Raw genomic sequence first — 23,552 nt, forward strand, 5'->3', positions numbered from 1 at the left:
GGGTGGGGTGAGGCAGGCGATGGAAGGCCGATGCCTCCGTCGCCTGGCTGGAGTGGCCGCGGGGGGGTCTGGAGCCGCGGTCGCCCGGGCCGAGATTGGGGGGGCAAGGCGGGCGACAGAAGGCCGATGCCTCCGTCGCCCGGCCCTCTACAGAATCCACCCCCCAAACCTCCAGGTATTTCCCTCCTTAGAGCTGGCAACCCTACATTCCCCTCAGTGCCTGTTGGTAGGCAACTAAGCTTGGTCCTGTCACCTACTTTGGCCTTTGGGAGAAACCACATTGGGGCCAGTCCTGATAGGGTTGCCAACTCCAGATGGGAAATTCCTGGAGATTTGAGGGATGGAGCCTGAAGAGGGTGAGGTTTGAGGAGGGGTGGGACCTCAGACAGGTACACTGCCATAGACTCCACCCTCCAAACCAGTCAGTCCCACATAGGGAACCATTGTTGCCAATCTCCAGGTGAGGGCTGGAGAGCACTCAGTATTACAACTGCTCTGCAGAAGGGAGGGCAGAAGTCAGCTGAAGTCAAAGGGGCAGATAATGGTAGGTTGATGGTTAGCTGGGAAGGAGATGGGGTTGCCAACTACATGCTGACAAATTCCTGGGGATTTGAGGGGTGGAGCCTGGAGAGGGTGGGGTTTGCAGAGGGGTGGGACCTCAGACAGGTAGAATGCCATAGACTACACCCTCCAAACCAGCCACTTTGTCCTGGGTAACAATTGCTGCCAATCTCCAGGTAAGGGCTACAGATCACTCACAATTACAACTGCTCTTCAGGTAGCAGAGATCAGTTCCTCTGGAGAAAACAGTGGACTCTGTCATTATACCCTGCTGAGGTCACCACAGCAAATTGACACTGTTTGCCCAAAGCCAGAGCACTCCTGCAGAGCCTCTTTCTAGATCTCGTTGTATTACTTTCACAACGGGCTTTACTGCTAGTATCTTATAAAGTAACTAGGTTTAGAACATCCTTTTCATTCAGAATCCCTTCCACTGACAGAACATAAGAAGAATAGCCTTGCTGGATCAGAGCAGTGGTCCAGCTAATGCAACATGGCCACACAATGGCCAACCAGTTCCTCTGAAGGTCCAACAACAGGGCACAGAGGCCAATGCTTTCCCCTTATGTTGCCTCCTGGTGCTGGTATTCAGAGGTGTACTGCCTCTGAATGTTGAGGTTCCCTGTAGTCACCTTGGCTAGGAATCAGTGTTAGACCTAGACTCCGTGAATCTATCTAATCCCCTTTTAAAGCTTTTAATTTACCCTATATCCTCTGGAAACAAATCCCATATTTTAATCACTCTCTGTGTAAAGAAGTATTTCCTTTTGCCAGCCCTTAATCTATTACCCATCAGTTTCATTGGATGCCCTCGACTTCTAGTATTTGGAGAAAGGAAGAAAAAGTTATCTTTTTCGACTGTTTCCACCCCATCCATAATTTTACAACCCTCCTATTCCCCCTTAGCCTCTTTTCTAAACTGAGAAGTCCCAGATTCGTCAGCCTTTCTTGGCAAAAAAGGTGATCCAACCCAATAATCATCTTGGTTGCCCTTTTCTGTGATGTCCTAATCCCATAACAGAGTTTGCCTTTTTTTCATTGCTGCCAACACACTGTATTGACACTTCCATTGAGCTATCTACTATCTACTGTGACCCCAAGATCTTTTCCCCTCTCAGACGCAGCTCATTGAGACCCATTAGCATATATTTGAAGTTGGGACTTACCAACATTAAACTTTATTTGCCACTTGTTGCCCACCCATTCAGTTTGTGGAGATGCTCCTCTCCTTGAGCTCTTGACAGTTGGCCTTGGTTTTCACCATCCCAAATATTTTTGTACCATCTGCAAAACTGGCATCCACTCCACCCACACCCAGTTTCAGATCATTTATGAACAAAGTAAATATCACCATCCCCAATACCGATCCTTGTGGTATCCCACTGCTTGCTTCCCTCCATTGCAAGAACTGTCCATTTATTCCTACTCTTTGCTTTTGGTCATTTAACCATTTTTTAATCCATAAAAGGACCAACCTTTTATCCCATGCCTGGTGAGCTTACTCAGGAGCCTTTGATGAGGTACGTTGTCAAAAGCCTTTTGAAAGTCCAAGTATATGATTGTCTGCCAGGTCACCATTATCTACATGATTGTTCACTTTCTTAAAGAACTCCAAAATGTTGGTGAGGCAGGATTTCCCTATGTAGAAGCCATGCTAATTTTCCCTCAGCAGGCTTTGTTCCTCTACACGCCTAATGCTTCTACTTTTAATTAGTTTCTACTAATTTGCCTGGGACAGATGTTAGGCTAAAATTTTAAAAATTGCTGTAACATTTGCTACCCTCCATTCTTCTGGTACAGTTGTTGAATTCAGTAACAAGCTACATATATGGGTTAGTAGATCAACAATCTCACATTTGAGTTGCCTACGAACTCTCAGGTATATGCCATCAGGATACGGAGACTTATTGGTTTTAAAGACTTCCAATACATCTTCCCACATCGTCATCACCTAAATAAAGTACATATACTAACATGGAAATCAGCTCTCTATCAGCTTGACATAAATATCATTACACAAATCAGAGTCGACCCTTTTCCAAACCTAAAGGACTTGAACAGTTTTAAGCAAAATTATTATCCAAGCAAAAGTACTTATGAGACCTTCTGCAGTCCAATCTTACATTTGAAGTGTGATCCAAAAAGCTAAAATGCTCTTATAGATCAAGGATTTGGAGAAAGAAGTATCTCTATGCACAGACCAATTCCTTGCATGCAGAAAACCACAGTGATTCAAAGTCATGGCAAAGTCATCAGAGAACTCAGAATATGGATATAAATCAAGTATCTGGCAAGGTTCCACCATTCTTGTCACAATGCTCCACTCTCTGGAGTATGCATAATTAGTCCCTGCCACCACTAGATCCATTATTTATAACAAGCATTTGGAAAGCCTGAAATATACGTAATGATTTACCATCTTCATAAAGCAAAGCTTGTGTGCAATGTTAGCCTATGCTCTGCTCTGCTCTTGTGAACACCAAGTGACCAAGGAGTTCCCTGTAAACAGGATATATCAATGTTCAGACATTCTATTAAGAAGTTACCAATTTAGAGGGTAGGTATATGTTTATTAGTACTATGCTGATACTCGGACTCTGGTGACAATTTGCTTTAGTACTGAGAAGATAAGCAACAGCTTCCATCAGCAGTGTGGCTTCACTGCAATGCCAGTACAGTTGCCCCTGCAAGCCTGGGCCCGAAACTCAAGAAAGGCCTAAGGTTATATGGTCACCAAGAGGGGAAGCTACAGAATCAAAGAGAGAGAATGAGAGTGCAAACAACTCTAGAGTTTGTTCTCAATTTCCTCCATCATTGCCGGATTCAGATTGCAAAACTACTGGAGATTTGGGGATGGTGCCTGGGGAGGACAGGGACCTCGGCGGGATACAGTGCCATAGTCCACTCTCCAAAGCATCCATTTCCTACGGGGGAACTGATCTCTGTAGTCTGGAGATGAACTGTAATCCCAGAGAACCCCCCAGGTCCTACCTGGAGGCTGGCATACCTACATGAGTTCTATACCATTCTATGGCTTGTTGTTAATGGCCTGCTATGAGGAATAAATAAAAAAATAAAGCGGGGCCTGATGGTGCAAGTAAAAATTATGTTTTATCACTCAGCTAAGAATTATCTATATGTTTCAGGTTTCTTCAGGGGGACGCTGTTAGTCCTTCAGTGTTCTTTCAAAAGGAGTACAAGATCAGTCACTTGCTAATGGTTAGCATTTGTACAGGAGGATTATGGCAGCTACCAGCTTCAAACCTCTAATGTCACCTGAATTTCCAGGCCGAACATATCGAGCTGTGGTGTGAATGCCCCAGCCTCAGCGGGGTAGCCTTCCTCTTGCCTAAGGAGACTTGCCCAAGTGGCTCTTCCTCCAACAGAAGAGCCATTTAAGTTGGGGGGGAGGGGACTTCAGATTTGGGCCCAAAGGGAAAGCTGAGGTATAAATACTTTAATAAATGAACTTTGCTCAGTGGAGTGGTAGGACATGGTAGGATCCACTCCAGTATCTGTTAAGCAGCACTCTTGATTCACTTCTTAGAGCTGTCTGCCTCTATCATGTGGTGAGTACTACAACGCCTACACCGATCAAACCATAAGGAGTTAGGAATCCAAGAGCTTCCCCCTGCTCCCTTTGGTATAAACCCTCCCCCTGCTCCCTTTGGTTTATTTTGGGGGGGGGGATAAATAAAATCTTATTCCATATATCTTGGTCTATATTTTGTTTAAGTCTCAAGGTGAGAACAGACTGTATCAAGGCAAATAACAGCAAAATATCAGGGTGGAGTGAACACTCAGGAAGCCATTTAAAGAACTGACAAACTGTATCCATCTTTTCTATTATGTTCTACCCTGCCTGATGGTATCCTTCAAGTGTAGCACATCAATTGCTAGATGCTTTCTTCATTAGATAGAGAAATGCATTACTAGTTTGACTTCCAGATGATACATTACCCGAATGCATCATTAGAATGGCATGTCACATCAGCGATGCATTATTGTGAAACATTATTAGAGCAATAGCTCACTTGATGCCAAATCCTACAAGATATCAAGGTTCTCTAAGGGACGGGAAGGGGCACATTTACGGTGCCAGCGCTTTTGCAAGAATTCATCAGTGGGCTGAATGCTGTTGAAGGACAATGGGGTCTAAAAACAATCAACACAAAATGCTACATAAATCCTGTTTTACATTGACGTAAGTGAATCGCTGTCTTTATTTCCGTCGGGGCAGGAGGAGTATAATGCATTGCATTTGGTAACTTAAGTATAATGGAGTCAGATTATGATCCAGCTGCTGACACCAACCACCTTGCTTCAGTTTGTCTGTCTTTATAAAAAAGGATGAGTGCCTCTGACCATGTGTGAAATACCTTTTACTTCCCAATAAATGAGCCCTGTCGATGCTGCCCCAAGTTTCCACTTGGTGGTGCACCCCTTCCCCTCACTCCCCAAGGGTACTAGTTACAACCTAGATAATCACTGACTTCCCACCACACATGAAGGAACAGGCTTCACAAGTTCTTCTCTGTTCCTTCTAACTGGACCACCAGGAGGTCAGAAGGACTCCAAACATCTGCACTGTAGAAGGTCAAAGAGCCACAGAAGACTGATAAAGAAAGCCTTAACCTCCCTGTCTGTCACTCCAGAACAAGAGGTCTCTAGAGGAGATTTGAATAAAACAGAGCTAAGGGGAATATCTGTTTTGAATGTCACAGGTACTAATAGTCAAAAAGAGCATTCTGGAAATGTGTGGAGGGACTTCCCCTCATCACACACACACACACACACACACACACACACACACACACACACAGAGAGATAACCTATCTACCTGGTATAACAGGGTGAGTTTCTAGGATACAGGTATGGAGCTCTAGTACATCAGCCCCACCTTTCGGGTTGTACCCTCTGTGGCTTCACAGTACTGGCATTCTATACAAATGCTAACCTTTTAAAGGGATTATTAAAAATTTACAAATCGCCAACAAAACACGAGATAAAGTTAACAAGAAAAGAATATAGCTTTTTTCCCCGAGTGAGGAAGACACTGTAGGCAGACATGCTCCAGTACCATGTTCATCTCATCCCTTATTGCTTCCTCCCCATTAACAAAAAAACTCAAGCTGTTCTCAACTTTTCAGAAAGAAACATTTCCACTTCAACATTATTGCCCTTCTTCCAGCTGTTTAGAGGCCTCTCAACCTGCCACACAGCTGGATGAAACGTTATTACTGCTATCACTGAGGCTGTGGTTTTAGTTTCACACACACAAAAAAACTGGTTAGTCAGAATGTGCTATACTGGACAGATATAACCTTCTTTTCTGTTTTCAATGGCAATATCAGTCACCCTAGAATCTGGGGTTCAGAAGAACACTTGGCGCCTGGGCGCCTGAAAGCCAAATGAATTTAAGTCAATAAATTAAAGAATTTTAGGCATCCAGAACTGATATTTTGGATTTCGCTGATTCAGTGATTTACAGTTCCTCTTTCGCCCTCAGTGTACTCTGAACCTGGCCCTTTTTAGAAGAAACAGCCTTTGTTCCTCTCCCTCTGCATATTGTCCCCAATTGTAACCCACCTAGTCAATATCACAGTTTACTCTCCCACTCCTATTAACCTTCCCAACTTTTCCATCTGAGTAAGCACAGGGCAGGGCAGGGCAGGTAATGAAGAAGTCAATGTAATTTCTCTGCAACATTTTCCTAAGAGCCCTGGATCTGCTGGTTGGGAAAGATGATGTGCCAATGGACCTATTCATGAGGAAGCACTTCATCATTGTGCTCATACCATTGTAGATCAGCTGCTGGACGACGGCTTGAAACAGAGCACTTCCTATCCAGTCAAACTTGGTTGATCTATTTGTTTGCTTTTAGGGTCCATCTGTGTCATTTCTCATTCATTTTAATTTCACTGTTTACTCAATGCATCAATCTGATTTCAGAAACATATGATAAAGCAGGGGTGCAGCCCATTGGCCGGAACCACCCCATCCAGGGCTCTTATCCGGCCCGCGGGCAGCTGGCGTGAGGGAAGTAACAGGAGGCTGTTCGGAGTGGGGGGAGGGCACTCCAATCTTGGCTTCAGCCTGGTGGAACAACTTTGCTCCAGCAGCAGCTTCACTGGTATGCCAGAGACCACCACAGCCACATTCACATTGGCCCAGAGTTTCAAGGCAAGGTCGCCCAGTGGCTTTGGCCAGAGGCAGTTGGCACACAGGCATCTCCGGCTTACCAGGCTTTGCTGGGCCTGGGTCCTGCCTCACATGCAGCCTTGTAGCTGGCCTGCTTCCATGGGCAGAGGTTAGTTCAACTCATCTTCCTGGTTTCCTTCTGCTGTGCCTCAGGGGCAGAGGGGAGTTCACAGCTTCAAGCCACTTCGCATTCTCCCCCTGGGGCATGGGCATTCCTTGTGAGAACAGGCTTGCCCTACCCGCCAGGCAGTCCAGGGGAGTCTGCCCAACACTGCACCACTGGGTCTCCAGTCTGCCCTTGCAGGTTTTTCTTTGTACCCCCTGTGGTAAGAAATTTCAGAAATATAGGTGGTTTGGGTTTAAAATGAACCAAATAGTTCATAAAATCCATGTACCTGTTCCTGTCATTGCTAGCAATACAGCAGACAGCCTTGGCCTGTTTGAATCAAACCCCATGAGTCTTTGCAAGTCCTTTTGTCCCAGGAGGATCTCTTTCTTGGTCACACACGCAAAGATGTAACACATTCCATTCCCAGCCACAGATGTGAGACTTGCCAATACCCCAAATTTCCTAGGCAATAAAATGTGTGGCCATTTGGGCAAGACAAGCTAACTTCCTGAGGTACAGAAGTTCACACACCCCATCTCAGCAAACATCAAAGGACAGTTTATTTCCCATGATTGGGGAACACCTGGAAGAAAACAATGACACTGTATTGATCCTGTAAAATGTGTACACTTTTTGTTGTGTAAGACCAAGGAAAGGATGCAAATTTCCTGCAAGACAATTTCAACTTCTAAGTGTTAAGTTACAACTGTAATATGGTTATCAAGGGACTCCTTTGATCATTGGGTATAAATACTAGTAAAATCCAACAGATCAGTGTTGACTCTTGAAGGATCAGGGGAGATCCTTAACTTGTTCATTAATGATTTGGAGTTGGGAGGAAGGAGTGAAGTGGCTAAACTTGCGGATGATACGAAGTTGTTCCGGGTGGTGAAAACCAGTGAGGATTGTGAGGCACTCCAAAGGGATCTGTCAAAGATGGGCGAGTGGGCGTCAACATGGCAAATGGGGTTCAATGTGGCCAAGTGCAAGGTGATGCACATTGGAGCCAAAAATCCTAAATATAAATACACATTGATGGGGTCTGAACTGGCAGAGACTGATCAAGAGAGAGATCTTGGAGTTGTAGTAGATAACTCACTGAAAATGTCGAGACAGTGTGTGACTGCAATAAAGAAGGCAAATGCTATTGACATGATTGAGGTTTATAAGATTATGCATGGGAAAGAGCAGGTAGAGAAAGAGGTACTTTTCTCCCTTTCTCACAATACAAGAACTCGTGGGCACTCCATGAAATTGCTGAGCGGTCGGGTTAGAACAGATAAAAGGAAGTACTTCTTCACCCAAAGAGTGATTAACACTTGGAATTCACTGCCACAGGAAGTGGTGGCGGCTACAAGCATGGACGGCTTCAAAAGGGAATTAGATAAGCATATGGAGCAGAGGTCCATCAGTGGCTATTAGCCACAAGGTATAGATAGGGACTCTGGGGCAAGTGATGCTCTGTCATCTTGGTGCTTGGGGGGGTCAACAGTGGGATGGCTTCTAATGTCCTGGCCCCACTGGTGGACCTCCTGATGGCACTGGTATTTCTGGCCACTGTGTGATACAGAGTGTTGGACTGGATGGGCCTTTGGCCTGATCCAACATTGGCATCTCTTATGTTCTTATGTTCTTATGAGAGGCTTATTTCTCCTGAGAATTCAGAGTCAACCCGAGACGCCTCTCGTTCACTGCATGCCATGGGGGTGGGGAAAACTTTGCTTGCATGTTTATTTTTCTGTGTATTTTATCAATGTTTAGGAACTAGGATTCTACTATGTTGCCAGGTAAATCTCTGAATGTTTTTCTATAATAAAGATAAGCTTTATTTTAAGAAGAGACTAGTGACTTCCAAGCTTACACCTCTGCCTTTGGTAAGGAAGCAACACTCAGGAGACACACGAACCAGAGGGGGTGTGTTGGGACACATAGTTCTCACAACACCCCCCACCCCACCCATGGGGCTTTGCGGTGAGGACACACCAACACGGAGCTTACCAGCTGCTGTCCTTTAAAAAAATTATATCTCCAATACCTGGTATTACATTTTATGTCACACATGGTACTTATGTCAGATCTGGCCCTTATAATGAATGTGTTTGACATCTGTGATAAAGTGTGCCCATCTTAAGAGACAATTAAGAGGTTACCATCGGATAGTGTCCCGGGGCTGTCCGGGACCCATGGCGGGAGATGCCACGGACACCCACCCACCCCCTTTCCCTGCAACAACAAGAGTCCATTCCGGGGCGCTGACTGGTGGCGGCGGCACGATCGAGGAGGGAGCCCAGTGGAGACTGGCGCCGGAGGAGCCCCAGGACGCGTTGACAGGACGGCAAAGGGAGAGGTCGGAGGCCCAGCGGACAGGAGATACGGCGGGCTGACAGGGCCTGCCTGGCTGAGCCAGGACCCATAGAGCAAGGCTGCGGCGGCCAGGGGCCAAGCTGAAGGCCGACGGAAACGAGGGCAGCAAGGCAGAGGCAGCCCCAGGAGCTGAAGCAGGAAGCCGCTGGCAGAGGGGTGGGGCCAGCTCCGGGTGGGTCGGCGTCACTCACTTTAGAGGAGGGCGTGGCTACCAACGAGGGGTGGAGCGGGGAACAAGGAAGGGAATAAAAGAACGGGAGGAAGAGGGCCGGGGAGGAACCAGAGGAGAGCTGCCAGAAGGAGACAGAGAGAGTAACAGAGAGTAGGACAAAGCGGCGGCAGAGCAGCCAACCCTCTGAAGGGCCAAGAGTGGTGATGTAACCGCTCTGACTGGTTCCACTGGTCTGAGGCCCTCCTTCCTCCTCGCAACCTGAATGCCTTTCCTTGAGTCTCCTCCGTGCGCCCCTCCCCCGCAGCTGGCATGGATCTTCTCCTGCTTCACTGTATGCCCTCTGATGGACTCCAGACACCAGGGCTACAGGGGGGAGACCCCCGGGAGAGCTGGAAGGGCGTGACAGATAGGATTCCCACTGTTAACATGTTTCTTTGCTACTTGCAAACTGCAGATCTCTGTAGTCAGGCAATTACGCTGTTCCCTCCCTTACTCCTTCCTGTAACCTGTGAATTCTACATGCTGTTTCAGCCAATGTATCCAATGCAAAATCCCTCCAATGCACCTCTCTGCTACGGAAAAACAAACAAACAAACTCATTGAGATTTACATTAATTTCTTAATTTGACTCTTGTTTCTAATTAGTAAATAAGATCTAATGAAACAAATGGGGCCTCATTCATTTCACTTTCCATGTATTTTTAAAATAAATACACATTCCTAAATTTCAGCTGCACACAGCTTGGCTGAGAGGAGTGTGGTTTCAAGGAGCAAGCTGGAGCTTTCCTCACCCATGTTTTAACTAATGAGTAGGCATTACTTTGGGTGTGAATTGAACTCCACAATATGCAGAAACAGAACTTCTCTGAATGGGAAGGGGGAGAAGAGTTTGTGTCTTCCCAGCTTATCCCAATAAAGATCTATATGGGACAAAGGTACTCTTGGATTCCACACTGGCTCGCTCTTCTCTCATCTCCTTTTCAAAAGTAAAATATGTCTGGCTCCAACTCTCTTTGTATTGGGTGGAAAATGACATTTGAGGGCTCTGTTGCAGTACAATAAAAGTGGATATAATTTTGTCAGCATATAAAAACAAAGACCCAGTGGTCATAAAATCTACATGGTTGTATCCATTGTTTCTTGTACTGCAGCTCCTTACCCAATAATAACAAGATGATCCATGGCTTGAAAGAAATGTATATTGCATTTTGTAAGACTATACAATTTAATTGATGGTGCTACTGCAACAAAAATCTCTTTAGCATGAGGGTACAGCTCTCTTTTCAAGTGTTTGTAGCAGATGTTCATTTCAATTGGTCTGCAGATATCAACATGCTTACAATCCTGTGTAAACTGGAACAGCAGATGTACCTTTTAGATTTCCATTATGAATGGATATTTTTGCACAGCTAATTAGGTAATTATATCTCTCGCTCACTACAAGCTCCTATCCAAGCAGGACATTATAATTTTACAGATAACAAACCTTGATCTCACAGCCACTAAATTAATATGTAGTCAAACACTATGGATTTCCTACACACTGCTCCTATGTTCTTGGCACATCAGTGTCTGATTTGCAGGGACACCCAGCCTTTTAAAGTTCCCTTCAAACATGATGTTTCAATATGTCTACGTAAAAGAATTAGCATCTCCAAGCATGGCACTATCCTTCATCTGCTAAATGGCAAGCACTTCTATGGAGAAAAATGAATGAAATCCAGGTAGGAATGGTAACACAGAGAAAATTTTATCCATTTATTTTAATGGTTGTACAGTAAGAAAATCGAACACACGTGATTGTCACAAGTGACAATCTACATGCTGTATACTAGATAAAAGAGCGGTCCATGTAAAAATTAGCATCACGTGAAGAGCTACTAAGAAAATAGTTCCTATTTTCTTACATTTAGGCGGGGTAGCCGTGTCGGTCTGAAGAAGCAGAAAAAGTTTGAGCCCAGTGGCACCTTTAAGACCAAAGGAGAAAAGGACACAACTCTGACATCAAGAATCAAAAGACTGAGAAACCTGCAGGAGAACACTTCAACCTTCCAGGACAATCAATGGGGGACTTCAAAGTAGCTGCTTTATTGCAAAGAAACTTCAGAAACTGACAGGAATGGGAGATTGCTGAATTACAAAGTATTACAACACTTAGAACCCCCAGGACTTAACAGAGATATCAGCTTCTTATCTCACTGCACATGCAAAGTCATTCAGTTCTCACAGAAATCAAAACGCTTTGGTTCTACAGGTGCCACTGGACTCAAACTCATTTATTTATTTATTTATTTTTCGCATTTATATCCTGCCCATCCCGTAGACGGGCTCAGGGCAGGTCACAACATTTCGATAAATACAATAAAATTTAAAACATGTTAAACCACATAAAATCAACAGTCATGCTTGCTGTAGGGAGAATCCGGCCCATTGATGTAGCTATGTATGGCTGGTTATCAGTGGGTGGGAGACAGCAACCTTGGGGGCCATATGTGGACGTACGCTGCCTCAGTCAAAGGCTTGGCGGAATAGCTCCATCTTGCAGGCCCTGCAGAATTGAATAAGATCCTGCAGGGCCCTGATCTCAATAGGGAGCATATTCCACCAGGTGGTCAAGGCTAGGTGGACGTCCTTTGGGCCAGGAATCACCAGGAGATGTTGATTATCAGAGCATAACGCTCTCCAAGGTGTATATGGGAGGAGATGGTTCCTTAGGTATGTTGGTCCCAGGCTGTATAAGGTTTTGCAGGTAATTACCCACACCATGAAGTGGATCCGGTACTCAACTGGCAGCCAATGCAGCTGACGAAGCACATGCCAAATGTGAACCCACACAGGTGTCGACGTCAGCAGGTGCACTGTTGCATTTTGTACCATCTGTAATTTCTGGATCAGCTTCAAGGGTAAGCCTGCGTAGAGCGAGTTGCAGTACCTCCAACACTTGCCAAATTAAATGATCATTAGCAGGCAAATTAACCCCGAAAATCCCTACTAATATGGGAGTCAAACAGGTTGCCTTCTAGCTCCCTTTTTATTTAATCTTTTTCTCAGTGACCTTACCCCTCACTTGTCAGGAGTTGATTATCATAGCCCCAAACTTGGCTCTTTACACATACCCCTACTTCTGTATGCTGACGATACAGTATTATTGTCCCATTCCAGAGTTGGCTTAAAACGCTTACTGACCCATTGCCTTGAGTTCTTTACAACTAACAAGTTACAGCTGAATCATGGGAAGTCAAAAATCATAGTCTTCTGTAAAACTTGGAAACCATTTAAGTGGATAATTGGCGGAAAAGAAATAGAACAAGTTAAGCACTTCACATACCTTGGCCTCTATTTTTAATACAGTGTGTCTCGGTTTATCCAACGCAAACATGCAATAAATACTGCTAATATCAGTGCTTTAGCTATAACACGATTTTTCTACAGTAGAGGTAACCAATTTGTACCAGCTGCTTTAAAAATCTTTAATGCTAAAGTCATCGCACAACTATTGTATGGCATCCTGATATGGATCAGAGCTCTTGACAGTGCCGCCGATTGTGTCCAGTCCAAATTCCTACGTAAAGTTTTGGGCTTGCCAAAGTGTGTCCCATATGTAGTTCTTTGCTTAGAAACAGGTCTGAATCTAGTCGAAACCAGAGCATGGCTTATGACGTTTACATATTGGCTACATTTACATTATAATTCTGACCCAGGGAGCCTCATATACCAAATGCTCTCAGAGTCAAACATGTCAAACTGGTTAACATATATTCAGAAAAAAATTAAGGCCATGGGTATATTTTTGGATTCACTATGTTCCCATCAGCAGGTGCATTCCAGTTGATCAAACAGAGGATGTTGGATACTGAGCGTCAGGAGTTACATAGTCTCACCAACAAAACCTCTGAGCTTTGTGATTCCCCTCACTGTAGGTAGGAAGGCTTCATATTTATCCTCCCTACAAGTGCCACAACTACGCAGAGCTTTCTCTTTAGCCAGATGCAATGCCATGCCATCTGCCATTCAATATGGCAGATTTGATAAAACAGCATATGCGGCTAGACATTGCCCTTGTGGATCTGGATGTGTTGAGATGGTCTTACATGTTTTGTTGCAATGTCACTTTTATGTAAATATACGTTCTAAATATCTAAGCTCTATATTGGCCAACATGATGGGCTTTTCAGATTCCCATAAAGTTTACAAACTTTTGAATGATTCCTCTGTTGAAGTAACTGAGAAAGCTAAGTTCCTTCAATCTGCCATGCTGCTACACCAAGGAAAAGTACAGTTGTAACCTATTCTTTTATTCAATGTATTTGTAATACAGTGTCCTACTTGTATACTTTGTTCTACTGATATATGCCAATAAAGGCTGACTTGACTTGAGTTGCAGTAATCAAGCCTGGAAGTGACCATTGCATGGGTCACTGTAGCTAAGTCCGGGGGGGGGGAGGGCTTCAATAGCCTGATCTGCCTAAGATGGAAAAATGCAGACAGCATCAACTTGGGCCTCCAAAGATACGGAGGTATCCAGTGTTACTCCCAGGTTCCCACATCTGTTGTTCTCCTTTATTATCTGTATACCAAGTTACTGCTATTTACACACCTTACCTAATGTGTTATTCCAATCTTAGCTGTAGTTAATGCTCAGTTACTTAGGCATCTTATTTCTAATTAGCTCTTCCTGGCAACAACCCCCCCCCCACACACACACACCTCTGTGTAATATTTAAGGAAATCTGTATCAATGAATCTGAAGGAGTGTACATACTAAATCTCTCAGCTCTCACTTGAACCCAGAATTGAACTCTATTTGTCTTGTAGATGCCACTGGACTCTTCATTCCCACACCTGTTTTGTTAAATCTTGTATTTGTATGCTAATTTACTGCCATTCACAGATCTTTCTTACATCCAATCTCAGCTATAATCACCCAGTACTTATGCATCTTGACTCTAAATGACCCTTCCTGACAGCAACCCCCCCCATAAGTAATGGTTGTGGAGGTTCTGTTCCACTGTATCTGAGGAAGTATGCTTGCATAAAACAGCTTATACCAGAGGTGTTGAACTCATTTGTTATGAGGGCTGATTCTGACATATATGTCACTATGTCGGGCCAGGCCATGTGTGCCATAAAATGTAATGCCAGGTACTGGAGATATAAACTGTATAAAGGACACAAGCAAACCCAAAAAACGATATTATTTTTTACTCAAAATACAAATAAAAGCACTCGATTCATAGTAGTGAAAGCAATTGATTTACTGGGGAAGCCACAAAAATCCCACAACAAATGTATTTAATCATATGCAAGACTAGGTTTTTTCCAAGGGATACCACAAAGGGGGGGTATCTTACATTTCCATACAAATTAGTTACTCTTTGTATATATAGCATTTTTAGGAGATGTATACTATTCCTTGCAAGTAAATAAGGTAGTTTTGCAGCCCCCCCCCCCCATAACCCCAGCCTCAGCAGCTGCACATGACTACAGTCCGTCTCTTGCTCTATGTTTCCTCTCTTTTCCCGTCCTATCTGATCGTTCTGAAGGGTTACAAGAGGTACATATGTACAACAGTACTAACCTGCTTTTTTCCCTTGGGTGAGAAAGAGCACCAAAGCGTCCTTCTACCAATTTTAAAGGGCTGACACATCCAATATAATAAGGCAGTTATTCTGTGGTCTGGTGAAAGAGTGCTGCTGCCCACACCACAAAAGCAGTTACAGGAATGAAGTAATATCCACATGGCTATTTTATTTTCTGCTTGTCAGAAGCACTCTCATAACTGAAAATTATAATATGGGAATTGCCCTGAATAAAACATTTGTCATTCAGTGAGCTGTTAAGTCCCAGTATTTGAGCGGGTATTTACATCCATTTCAAACACTGAAGAGTTCTGAAAAAGAGATTCAGCAGAGACTACATCACCTGTTGCTTAGATCTATGGGTAGTGTGGTCACTAGAACCCAAACTTTGAACTATAGCCTTATGGACTTCTGAACTTAGGCAGATCACGAGAGGGAGGGCAGGAAGGGTTGCGGTGGTGCAGGCAGTTAAACGCCTGCGTTAACAACCAAAGAACAGCCACTATGGCTGTTCGAATACCACCATGGCCGGCGTCAGCTCCCGGCCTTTATCCCAGCTCCCGCCCACCCAGCGGTTCGAAAAGCAATTAGTTGCAAGTAGATAAATGGGTACCCACCCTTAGTAGGGTGGGGGGCACCCTGAGGTTGCATCAGTGCTTAGTTCTTGTAGCCCTTTCTTACACGCCCAGGGAAATGATGATTGCCACTTTGAGGTCAGGAAGCAATTTTTCTCCAGGCCAGTTTGGCTGGGGATCCTGGAGGGTTTTTTTGGTCATCTTCTGGGCATGGAACAGGGGTCACTGGGGGTGTGGGGGAAAGTTATTTGTTAATTTTCTGCATTGTGCAGGGGGTTGGACTAGATGGCCCAGGAGGTCCCTTCTATGATTCTAAGATAAATGTCTGATAATTAGTTTTAGATCCATGATATTTATGGACCCAAATACAGGCAATTTACATTACGAGACAAATCAGTGATCATTAATTCTGAGACCAGATTTCTCTGTGTGAAAGACAGTATGTTGTTTTCCATCTTCATTTATGACACCCAGTGTTGGGAGTCGATATTTCTAAGACTTCAGGCACAACAAGTAGTCACCATATTCATATTTTTTATTAAATGTGTCAACTTATGTTCATGTTGAAACTGAATTTGCATACCGGTGCTCTGTAGGTACACAAAGTATGTTTGAAGACATTTTAATGGAGGCTTGGCTCTAGGCACCTTTCTTTTTTATGTAATCCTAAAGCTCTATATTTAATTTTAAAGGATTTGAAAAAGAATAAAAAATGTATAAAAGTTACCTTGGGGGAGGAATGAAGCATGTGTTTGCTTCGGGGAGTTTACAGTGGCAGGATTTATCACATGTTTTTTGAACCAGATAATTATGTTTGATAGCACATCTGGCGGCATCATAAAAACTTGAAATCCAAAGCTATTCCACAGGATTCCTTTTGTAAATCATTTATGAATATTACCAACGTAAGCCTATTCTGTGAATAGGAGTGGTAAACTGCAGGACTCAAGGACAAAGAGGATAAGAGCAAGTTCCCATTCCTGTCAAGCATCAACTGACTATTTCATCATTTGAATGTTGATATTGCTGTGTCTACCAAGCAAGCTGCAATAGTCTGTCTCTGGAGAACAAGTAGCTACTGCACGGGTGCAAAGTTCCTGGAGAATTCAGCAATAACCATCAAGGTAATCCAGTTAGGGGCTCACCTTGCGTGTCATCGAAGGAGTCAAGCAAGGTAAGATCACCCATCAATTGTGTTTGTGGTAAAGTTCACTGTGTAAATGTTATGTAGTGGGTTGCCGCATGGATAAACGACTGACGACGACGTGGTGCATGGCACGCTTTATTTGGTACACAACAAGAACAAGGAAAAAATGGCCGGCAGGCCAACTATATACACACCTGGGGACACACCCCTGGTCACCATTGGTGGGTTTGAATCTCCCACCATGGTTCCCATTGGTTCCCCAGTGGAGGGACTAGGAGCCTAGTCCCTATTGTTCTTCCAGAGCCAAGCTCTGGCTGTTCGCTGGCCCCCGGTGGTGGTCAGCATACACTACAGTGAACCACACTTCGGGGGGGGGATCATTATTATGATTGTTACCAATTAAGAGAATGTAGGTAATAATCTCCACTTTCTCTCCTTGAAACCGTATTTTCAAGCTATCGAGAAATGTATTTCATTTCAATCCGGCCATGGATGTTAGGAGCTAACCTAACCTAATGAGTAAACCATTCCAATTTGAGGAGCACTAAGAATACATCAGAACATCCTCCTCTGATCTGAACAGATTATTCAACTGGGGCTGAAACATGTGTGCGCATGCAGTAAGCATCTCCAGAACTATTTTTCAACTACAGTAGAGCATACAGATGAATTTAATGTGGTTCACCAAGGCCTGTCACCAAACGGTTGTTTCATTTACAGCTACAAATCCAAAGCCATTGTCTCCAAGAGGGTTTTATTTATGAATTTTAAAAAATAAAAAATTAACAGTAAGTAAAGCAACAACATGATATTATTTGATGTAAACATTATTAAAATCTGCAGGATTAAAGACACGGTTTCAGATTGCCCAGCCTTTATAGCAAAATAAAATAAAAATCTGTCTATTTAATCTTTGTAATCACTTTCATCCAAGTGTAAATGATCCAGTATTTTCTGACCTTCCTCAATAGTCCTAATACAAGTGGCTTGAAATTTGTAAAATAATCAGTTTGAAAGGAAATCTCCATAGAGAAATCTGAAATGTGGCATCCTTCAAGGGTGTTGGGAGAAGTTAAGATGAAGCATAAGCGCAGATGGAAATAGTATGGTTGTAACTCAGCATTACATATACTTTGCCCGTGGTCTTGGACATCTGACTCTATCATAACTTAAGCCTACAAAACATCCACTGAGTCTAGTGAGTAGAGGAACCTGGGAAAATAAAGTAAAGAAAGTAAAGAATATGGGTCTCAGATCTTCAACCTAATACATTCTGCAACGACTCCAGTTTCAGGATGTGTTCAACGTTGCCTTTGCCCAATCTCTGTAAAAGGTGTCCATAATTACCTCTGACTTTCCCTCCTGCATTCATGTTCAAACACATCCTTTCTATGAAATTCCAAGATCTTAGATATGTCCAAGTGTATGTGCTTTTTAAGATGTACTCCTTGTATGAGTGTGTGTGTGTATACACACACAAACATGCACACAGATGCGGGCACATGAACTTCCCTTGGCAGGGAAGTCAACGCTGTTCCTCATGGTCACCCACCTTACTTCATACAAATGGGGCAGATGCAGAAGGATTATCTCAGTGTCCCAGGAAGGATTATCTCGGTGTCAAGAAGAAAGAGAACCATGAGATACAGTGGGCCAAGACTGATTAGAGCTTTTAAACTCACAAATAACACTTTAGGCCCCAGAACCAACAGACAGCCAACGTAAATGAATCTGAACAGGAATAATATATTCCTAGTGTCCAATTCCTAACAATTCGTAGTGTCTATATTCTTGAACTAGCTGCATTTTCCAAACACTCTTCCAAATCAGCCCCTTGTAGACATAATATGGTAGTCCAATCTGGGTGTTAATGAGTAATCATGGCCAATTTCTTCTGATCAAGGAAATGTGTAGCTGATGAAGAAACTCAAGCTAAAGAAATCCATAACCACCTCCTGGCTGCTCCAGTAGCTTCGGATGCTGCACCATCACCAAGCTGCAATGCTGGGTTTCCAAGATGAATATAACCACATCCAACAAAGGTCAACACCCGCCCCAAGGTCATTTGTCTTTCCATCTTTTATAAATATCTTCAGATAGAATGAACTGCTCAAAGAACAACTATAGCCCTGGTGGCCTGGAGGGAGACTGGAAGAGGGAATAGCTTGAAGTTATCTAACAATTTTTCCTGTTTTAATCCAAAAATATTTGCAGTGCACAACCATGAATACCGCTGAACGAATGAGAAGGCTGATTAACATTAGCCTTTGCTAACTTAGTGCCTGGCAAACCATCACTCTGGAACAGTAATGTGCAATTTGATGGCAGCGTTTCTTTTTATTACTTTAACATTAATTTATAGTACACCTTTAATGTAAGGTAATATTTTTCCTCCCACTGACCTTTATAACATTGCGGCCAGTCTCATAATTATTAAGCCTTTTTTCTCTAATGTTAATCTGATACACAAACAGAAGTCAAGTCATAAAGGTACAGGTTAACAAGTCAATTGCATTAGTATCATCAGTGGAACTGAAATCTCTACCACAGATCTCTTTCTATAGACCACATGCCCGTAAAATTAATCCACTCAAAAATGTTTTATCTTTTTAAAGCACAGTGACCTGTGATATGCCTTCTGTGATTTGTCTTAGTGATCACTGTGACTGAGCTGTCATAGGACTGTCACTGCTATATGGCGTTATGGTCAGACTGTCCCCCCCCTTCCGCAAGAGATAAAGGATTCATTTACATACATCCTCTGCAGAGGCTTCCGCTTTGTGGAACAGCCTGCCCAAAATAGTCCGGAAGACTCCCCACAGCACTAGAATTCCACAAAATATGCAGAACAGAAATGTTCAGAAGGTACTCTAATAGAATTGTAGTGGTCCAGGATAGCACCCTTCATATGGAATGGGGAGTGGATACTGCATTGCCTTGTTACTAGCATTCTACAAAATATGCAAAACAGAAATGTTCAGAAGGTACATTTATAATAGAATTGATCTGTAGTGGTCCAGGATAGCACCTTCATATAGAATGGGGAGTGGATACTGCATTGCCTTGTACCTTTATAATCCCACATTTTGCACTGCTTGTACCATGCCGGCCTGGGCAGTTTGCTGCAGTGCTCACATTTAGCTTTGTATTTTTAGCCCTATTGCATTGGTATTGACATTCAGTTTTGTACTCCTAGTTATATTATGTCATTCATTTACATTGTTCATTGTCATTCAGTTTTGTACTCTTAGTTATATTATGTCATTCATTTACATTGTTCATTGCCATTCAGTTTTGTACTCCTAGTTATATTATGTCATTCATTTACATTGTTCATTGTCATTCAGTTTGGCACTCCTAGGCTTACTGCACTAATTATTCAGTGTCCTATACTTTATGGTTACATTTTTCTCATTCTGTACTTTGTCATCTGCCTTGAGTCTCAGTGAGAGTATAAACAAGCGAAATAAATAAGTAAACAACAAATTCTATATCAGCCGCCTACGTTTATACAAAATAATACTGCTAAACAACAAATAGTACACCCTAATCAACACAACAGAATTATACCCCTCTCATTCCCTTGACTTCAATGAGAAGGATGTAACTCTATTTAGGATTGCATGAAAATCAACAGACAGTAAGACAAACTTCTCTTTGGGGATAATGTATAAGGTACATAACGTATGAACAGAGTGCACAGTCAATCAAAAGACTGTAATTCCTACAAAAAATTCACACATGTCAATTTCCACATTTTATTTCCTGGGCTGACAATCCTAGAGTCCAACCACAGAAGCACAGCCTAGCCCTTTGTTTCTTTATGTGGCTCCTATCAGCAGAAGTGGTGCAAGGTTCCATGTTCTAGTGCCTTTTAATCATCTTCATTGATAAACAAAGACGTTCAAAAGGAAGACCTCTTTCTTTCAGCCAGATAAGCCAAAGCACAAGGAATTTACTGAACGATGTAAGCTATTGAATCTTAAGTTCTAAAAGCTCCTTCACACTCTTTTAGAAGAAGTGAATGCATATTTCAGATACAGTTAAATGTATTCTGTTTTGACACAGTCTGAACATACAATGTGAAACATTTTTTTTGGAAGTCAGGCAGGTGAGATTGTTTTCTGACAATGTAAGGGGAAAGAAGCATTCAATTATAAGCCAACTTCTATCTTTCCTAATGCTGTTCAGAGAGGTAGGCTATGCAATGGATATTTGGATAAACACTTTTAAAAAAGTTTATTTATTGTCAAATTTATACCTCGCCCTCCCCACAAAGCAGGCTCAGTTAGGATCCAGTGAGCTTTTCTACTGGTGTAAATGGGACGAGGGAGCCCCCTTTGACCACCAGAAAGGAATCATGGTACCTACATGGAAAAAAAGACATTTGGTACAGAGGGTGCAGAGTAAAGGTTTCCCTTGCTTGAAAGCTAGTTGAATCCATTTCCAAGCCAAAGAGCCAGCGCTGTCCGAAGACTTCTCCATGGACGTGTGGCTGGCATAACTAAATGCCGAGGTGCACAGAACGCTGTTACCTTCCCACCGAAGCGGTACCTATTTATCTACTTGCAATTTCTTGCTTTCAAACTTCTTGGTTGGCAGGAGTTCTGGCAGGAGCCAGAGATGGGAGCACACTCTATCACACGGCACTAGGGTCTCGAACTGGAACTGCCGAACGAGAGACCTTCTGGTCTGCAGCTCAGTGTCTTAACCTCTGAGTCACTGCGGCCCAAGGGTGCGGAGGGGAGACGTAATAAAAAAAGATGGCTGGATCTAAACCACCAATAATTACACATAATCTCAGCTACAGTCAATGCAGAACAGCATCTCCTGTGGTTTTACTTCTGATAGGTTCCTTGCTAGAGTACGCAGTACTATTGCATCTTCATCATAGTTTAGATGGGGGCAAAAAACAAAACACAGCCTGTGAAACAAAGCCAAAAACCTTTCAAGGAGATATATATTTGTGTCAGTAAATTATTTTAAAATAACAACGTATGTGCTTCATTGTCTGTAAAGGAATATCTTTCTTGAAGGTATACATAAGGGTTAAAACTTACTTGCTGGTGATGGGGTGCTGCAGCCACTTGTTGGTGGATTACCTGGAATGCCATGAAGGGAGGAAAGTGAAAGTCCGCTAATGACAGGAGGAAAAAGTAATGGGTACGGTGGTGCTGGGTAGTGAGTCATATGTCCATTGACCGTTGGTACAGGACATGCACGGCTACTAGTTGTCATGATAGCGCCTCCAAGGATATTCCAGAGAAATGCCCAGTACAGTTACTCCATAGAAGCAAAAAAGCAGGCTGTCAAGTCCAGAGACACAGCCCGAGAAGGAAACTCATCAGATGGTTCTCTTCCCCCCCTCACTGCTGAATTCTTCCTGTCATTTTTCTGGTTCATTCCTGGAAGACAGTCTTCGTTATTTTAATGTGATCAGATAGGAAACTGGTTCAGCTGTCGTTCCAAGCCTTCTTCCCTCCCCTGGAACAGCAGTTGCACTCTACAGGTGCTTGTTGAAGTATTCTGTGGGAGGAAGAAAACCATAAATAATGGAGACAAGCAAATTGGCAAATTAATCCCATGATTACTTAATTACCAGGCAGAAGTGGGCACTGTGGAACTATGCAAGGATGTAGAAGACCAAACAGTAATCATTGCGCACAGATGTGCAAACCATTATATAAACTATTGGCAATTAACTGTAAAATGGTCATCTGAATTTAGAAAAGATACAGTCCTCACACAAAGCCCACCTAGAAGTAAAGAAGCTTCTCCACATGTGGAAATTAGTTTCCACGTATAAAAGACAATTGCTAGATACCAGCATCAAACTTCTAAAATTTAAATAGTTGGATGTGATCTTGAAGGAATTTATTCAGAATATTGTTTGGAACCATAATGTAAATAAGTTTTATCACCAAGGAAGAAAGAAGCAAAATATATCTGTTTCTAGCGTGCTGAACCAAGAAGGCAAATGAAGTTGTAGGATATACCTGAAATAGCAGCTGCTGTAGGACTGAGACACACTAAAGTGACCAAGGACAATCAATCCTGTGCAGATAATAGGGAGAATAAGTGACATACACTTCTTGTTCCTATACTTCTTTCTATCATTTGGAATAAGGGTTTGTTCATTTGTTCCACATACATACGTCTGAGCTATACCCACTGAAGAAGAATGCAAATCTTTAAAGCAAGATGCAAGAGGTCATTGCAGAGCAAGTGTGAGCAATGGGGAACACAATTCACCCACATTTTCTGTTTCCCACAACCAGACTGTCTTTTTTTTAATAGTTACATCTTGTGCCGAACTTCGCTGTGTTCAAGACAGTAGAAATGTAACTGAAACCATTAAAGGGACAGAACCTTTACAAATGTAACTGGAATCGATTATAAATTAGATGGTGATTTCTAATTAATGGAATGTAAAATTCTGTCTCTTATTTTAATCTTCCTGGAACAGCCATCAAAGCAAATATAAATGTGGCGTATCTAGTTTTAAGCCAGTCTTATCGGGGGTAGGGGGTACTGTCCTACTAGGGTCAAATGAAAATCCTATGGGGTTTCCCCCCCCTCTTCTAATCTTTTCAATTTCTCTTTGCCTACTTCCCCTGAAGCATCAGAAAGGACCACCCTGGAAATAGGAAATAGATTAGATAGCAGCAGGAACTTAAGTGAGCAGTAATAGCAAATTAATGTGACTCTGTCTCTCTGCCTGCCAAGTCACACAGATGCAGAATCCTCCTCTGTCAGGAAAAGTAACTAAGGCTATTAGCCACATTAACTCCAGTAATGCTGTCTGTGGAGCTTTTCACATTTACAGATACAACAAAATTATCTT

The 23,552-nt window shown here is 42.9% G+C and overlaps 1 protein-coding gene across 1 annotated transcript in view; it reads right to left on the reverse strand.

The window, feature by feature from the left end:
* Window positions 1-21,946, reverse strand: part of LOC107111173 (retinoic acid receptor beta-like) — a gene marked incomplete at its 3' end in the record, with an annotated part of 228,239 nt that extends 206,293 nt beyond the window's left edge. Inside the window, exon 1 of the mRNA XM_015412101.1 lies at window positions 21,769-21,946. Within this exon, the coding sequence (XP_015267587.1) occupies window positions 21,769-21,946 (178 nt within the window). The remainder of the gene's footprint in view (window positions 1-21,768) is intronic.
* Window positions 21,947-23,552: the final 1,606 nt, after the last annotated feature.

Source organism: Gekko japonicus, unplaced genomic scaffold, assembly GCF_001447785.1.
Source record: "Gekko japonicus isolate JY-2015 unplaced genomic scaffold, Gekko_japonicus_V1.1 scaffold1598, whole genome shotgun sequence".
In the NCBI taxonomy this organism is placed as follows: Eukaryota; Metazoa; Chordata; class Lepidosauria; order Squamata; family Gekkonidae; genus Gekko; species Gekko japonicus.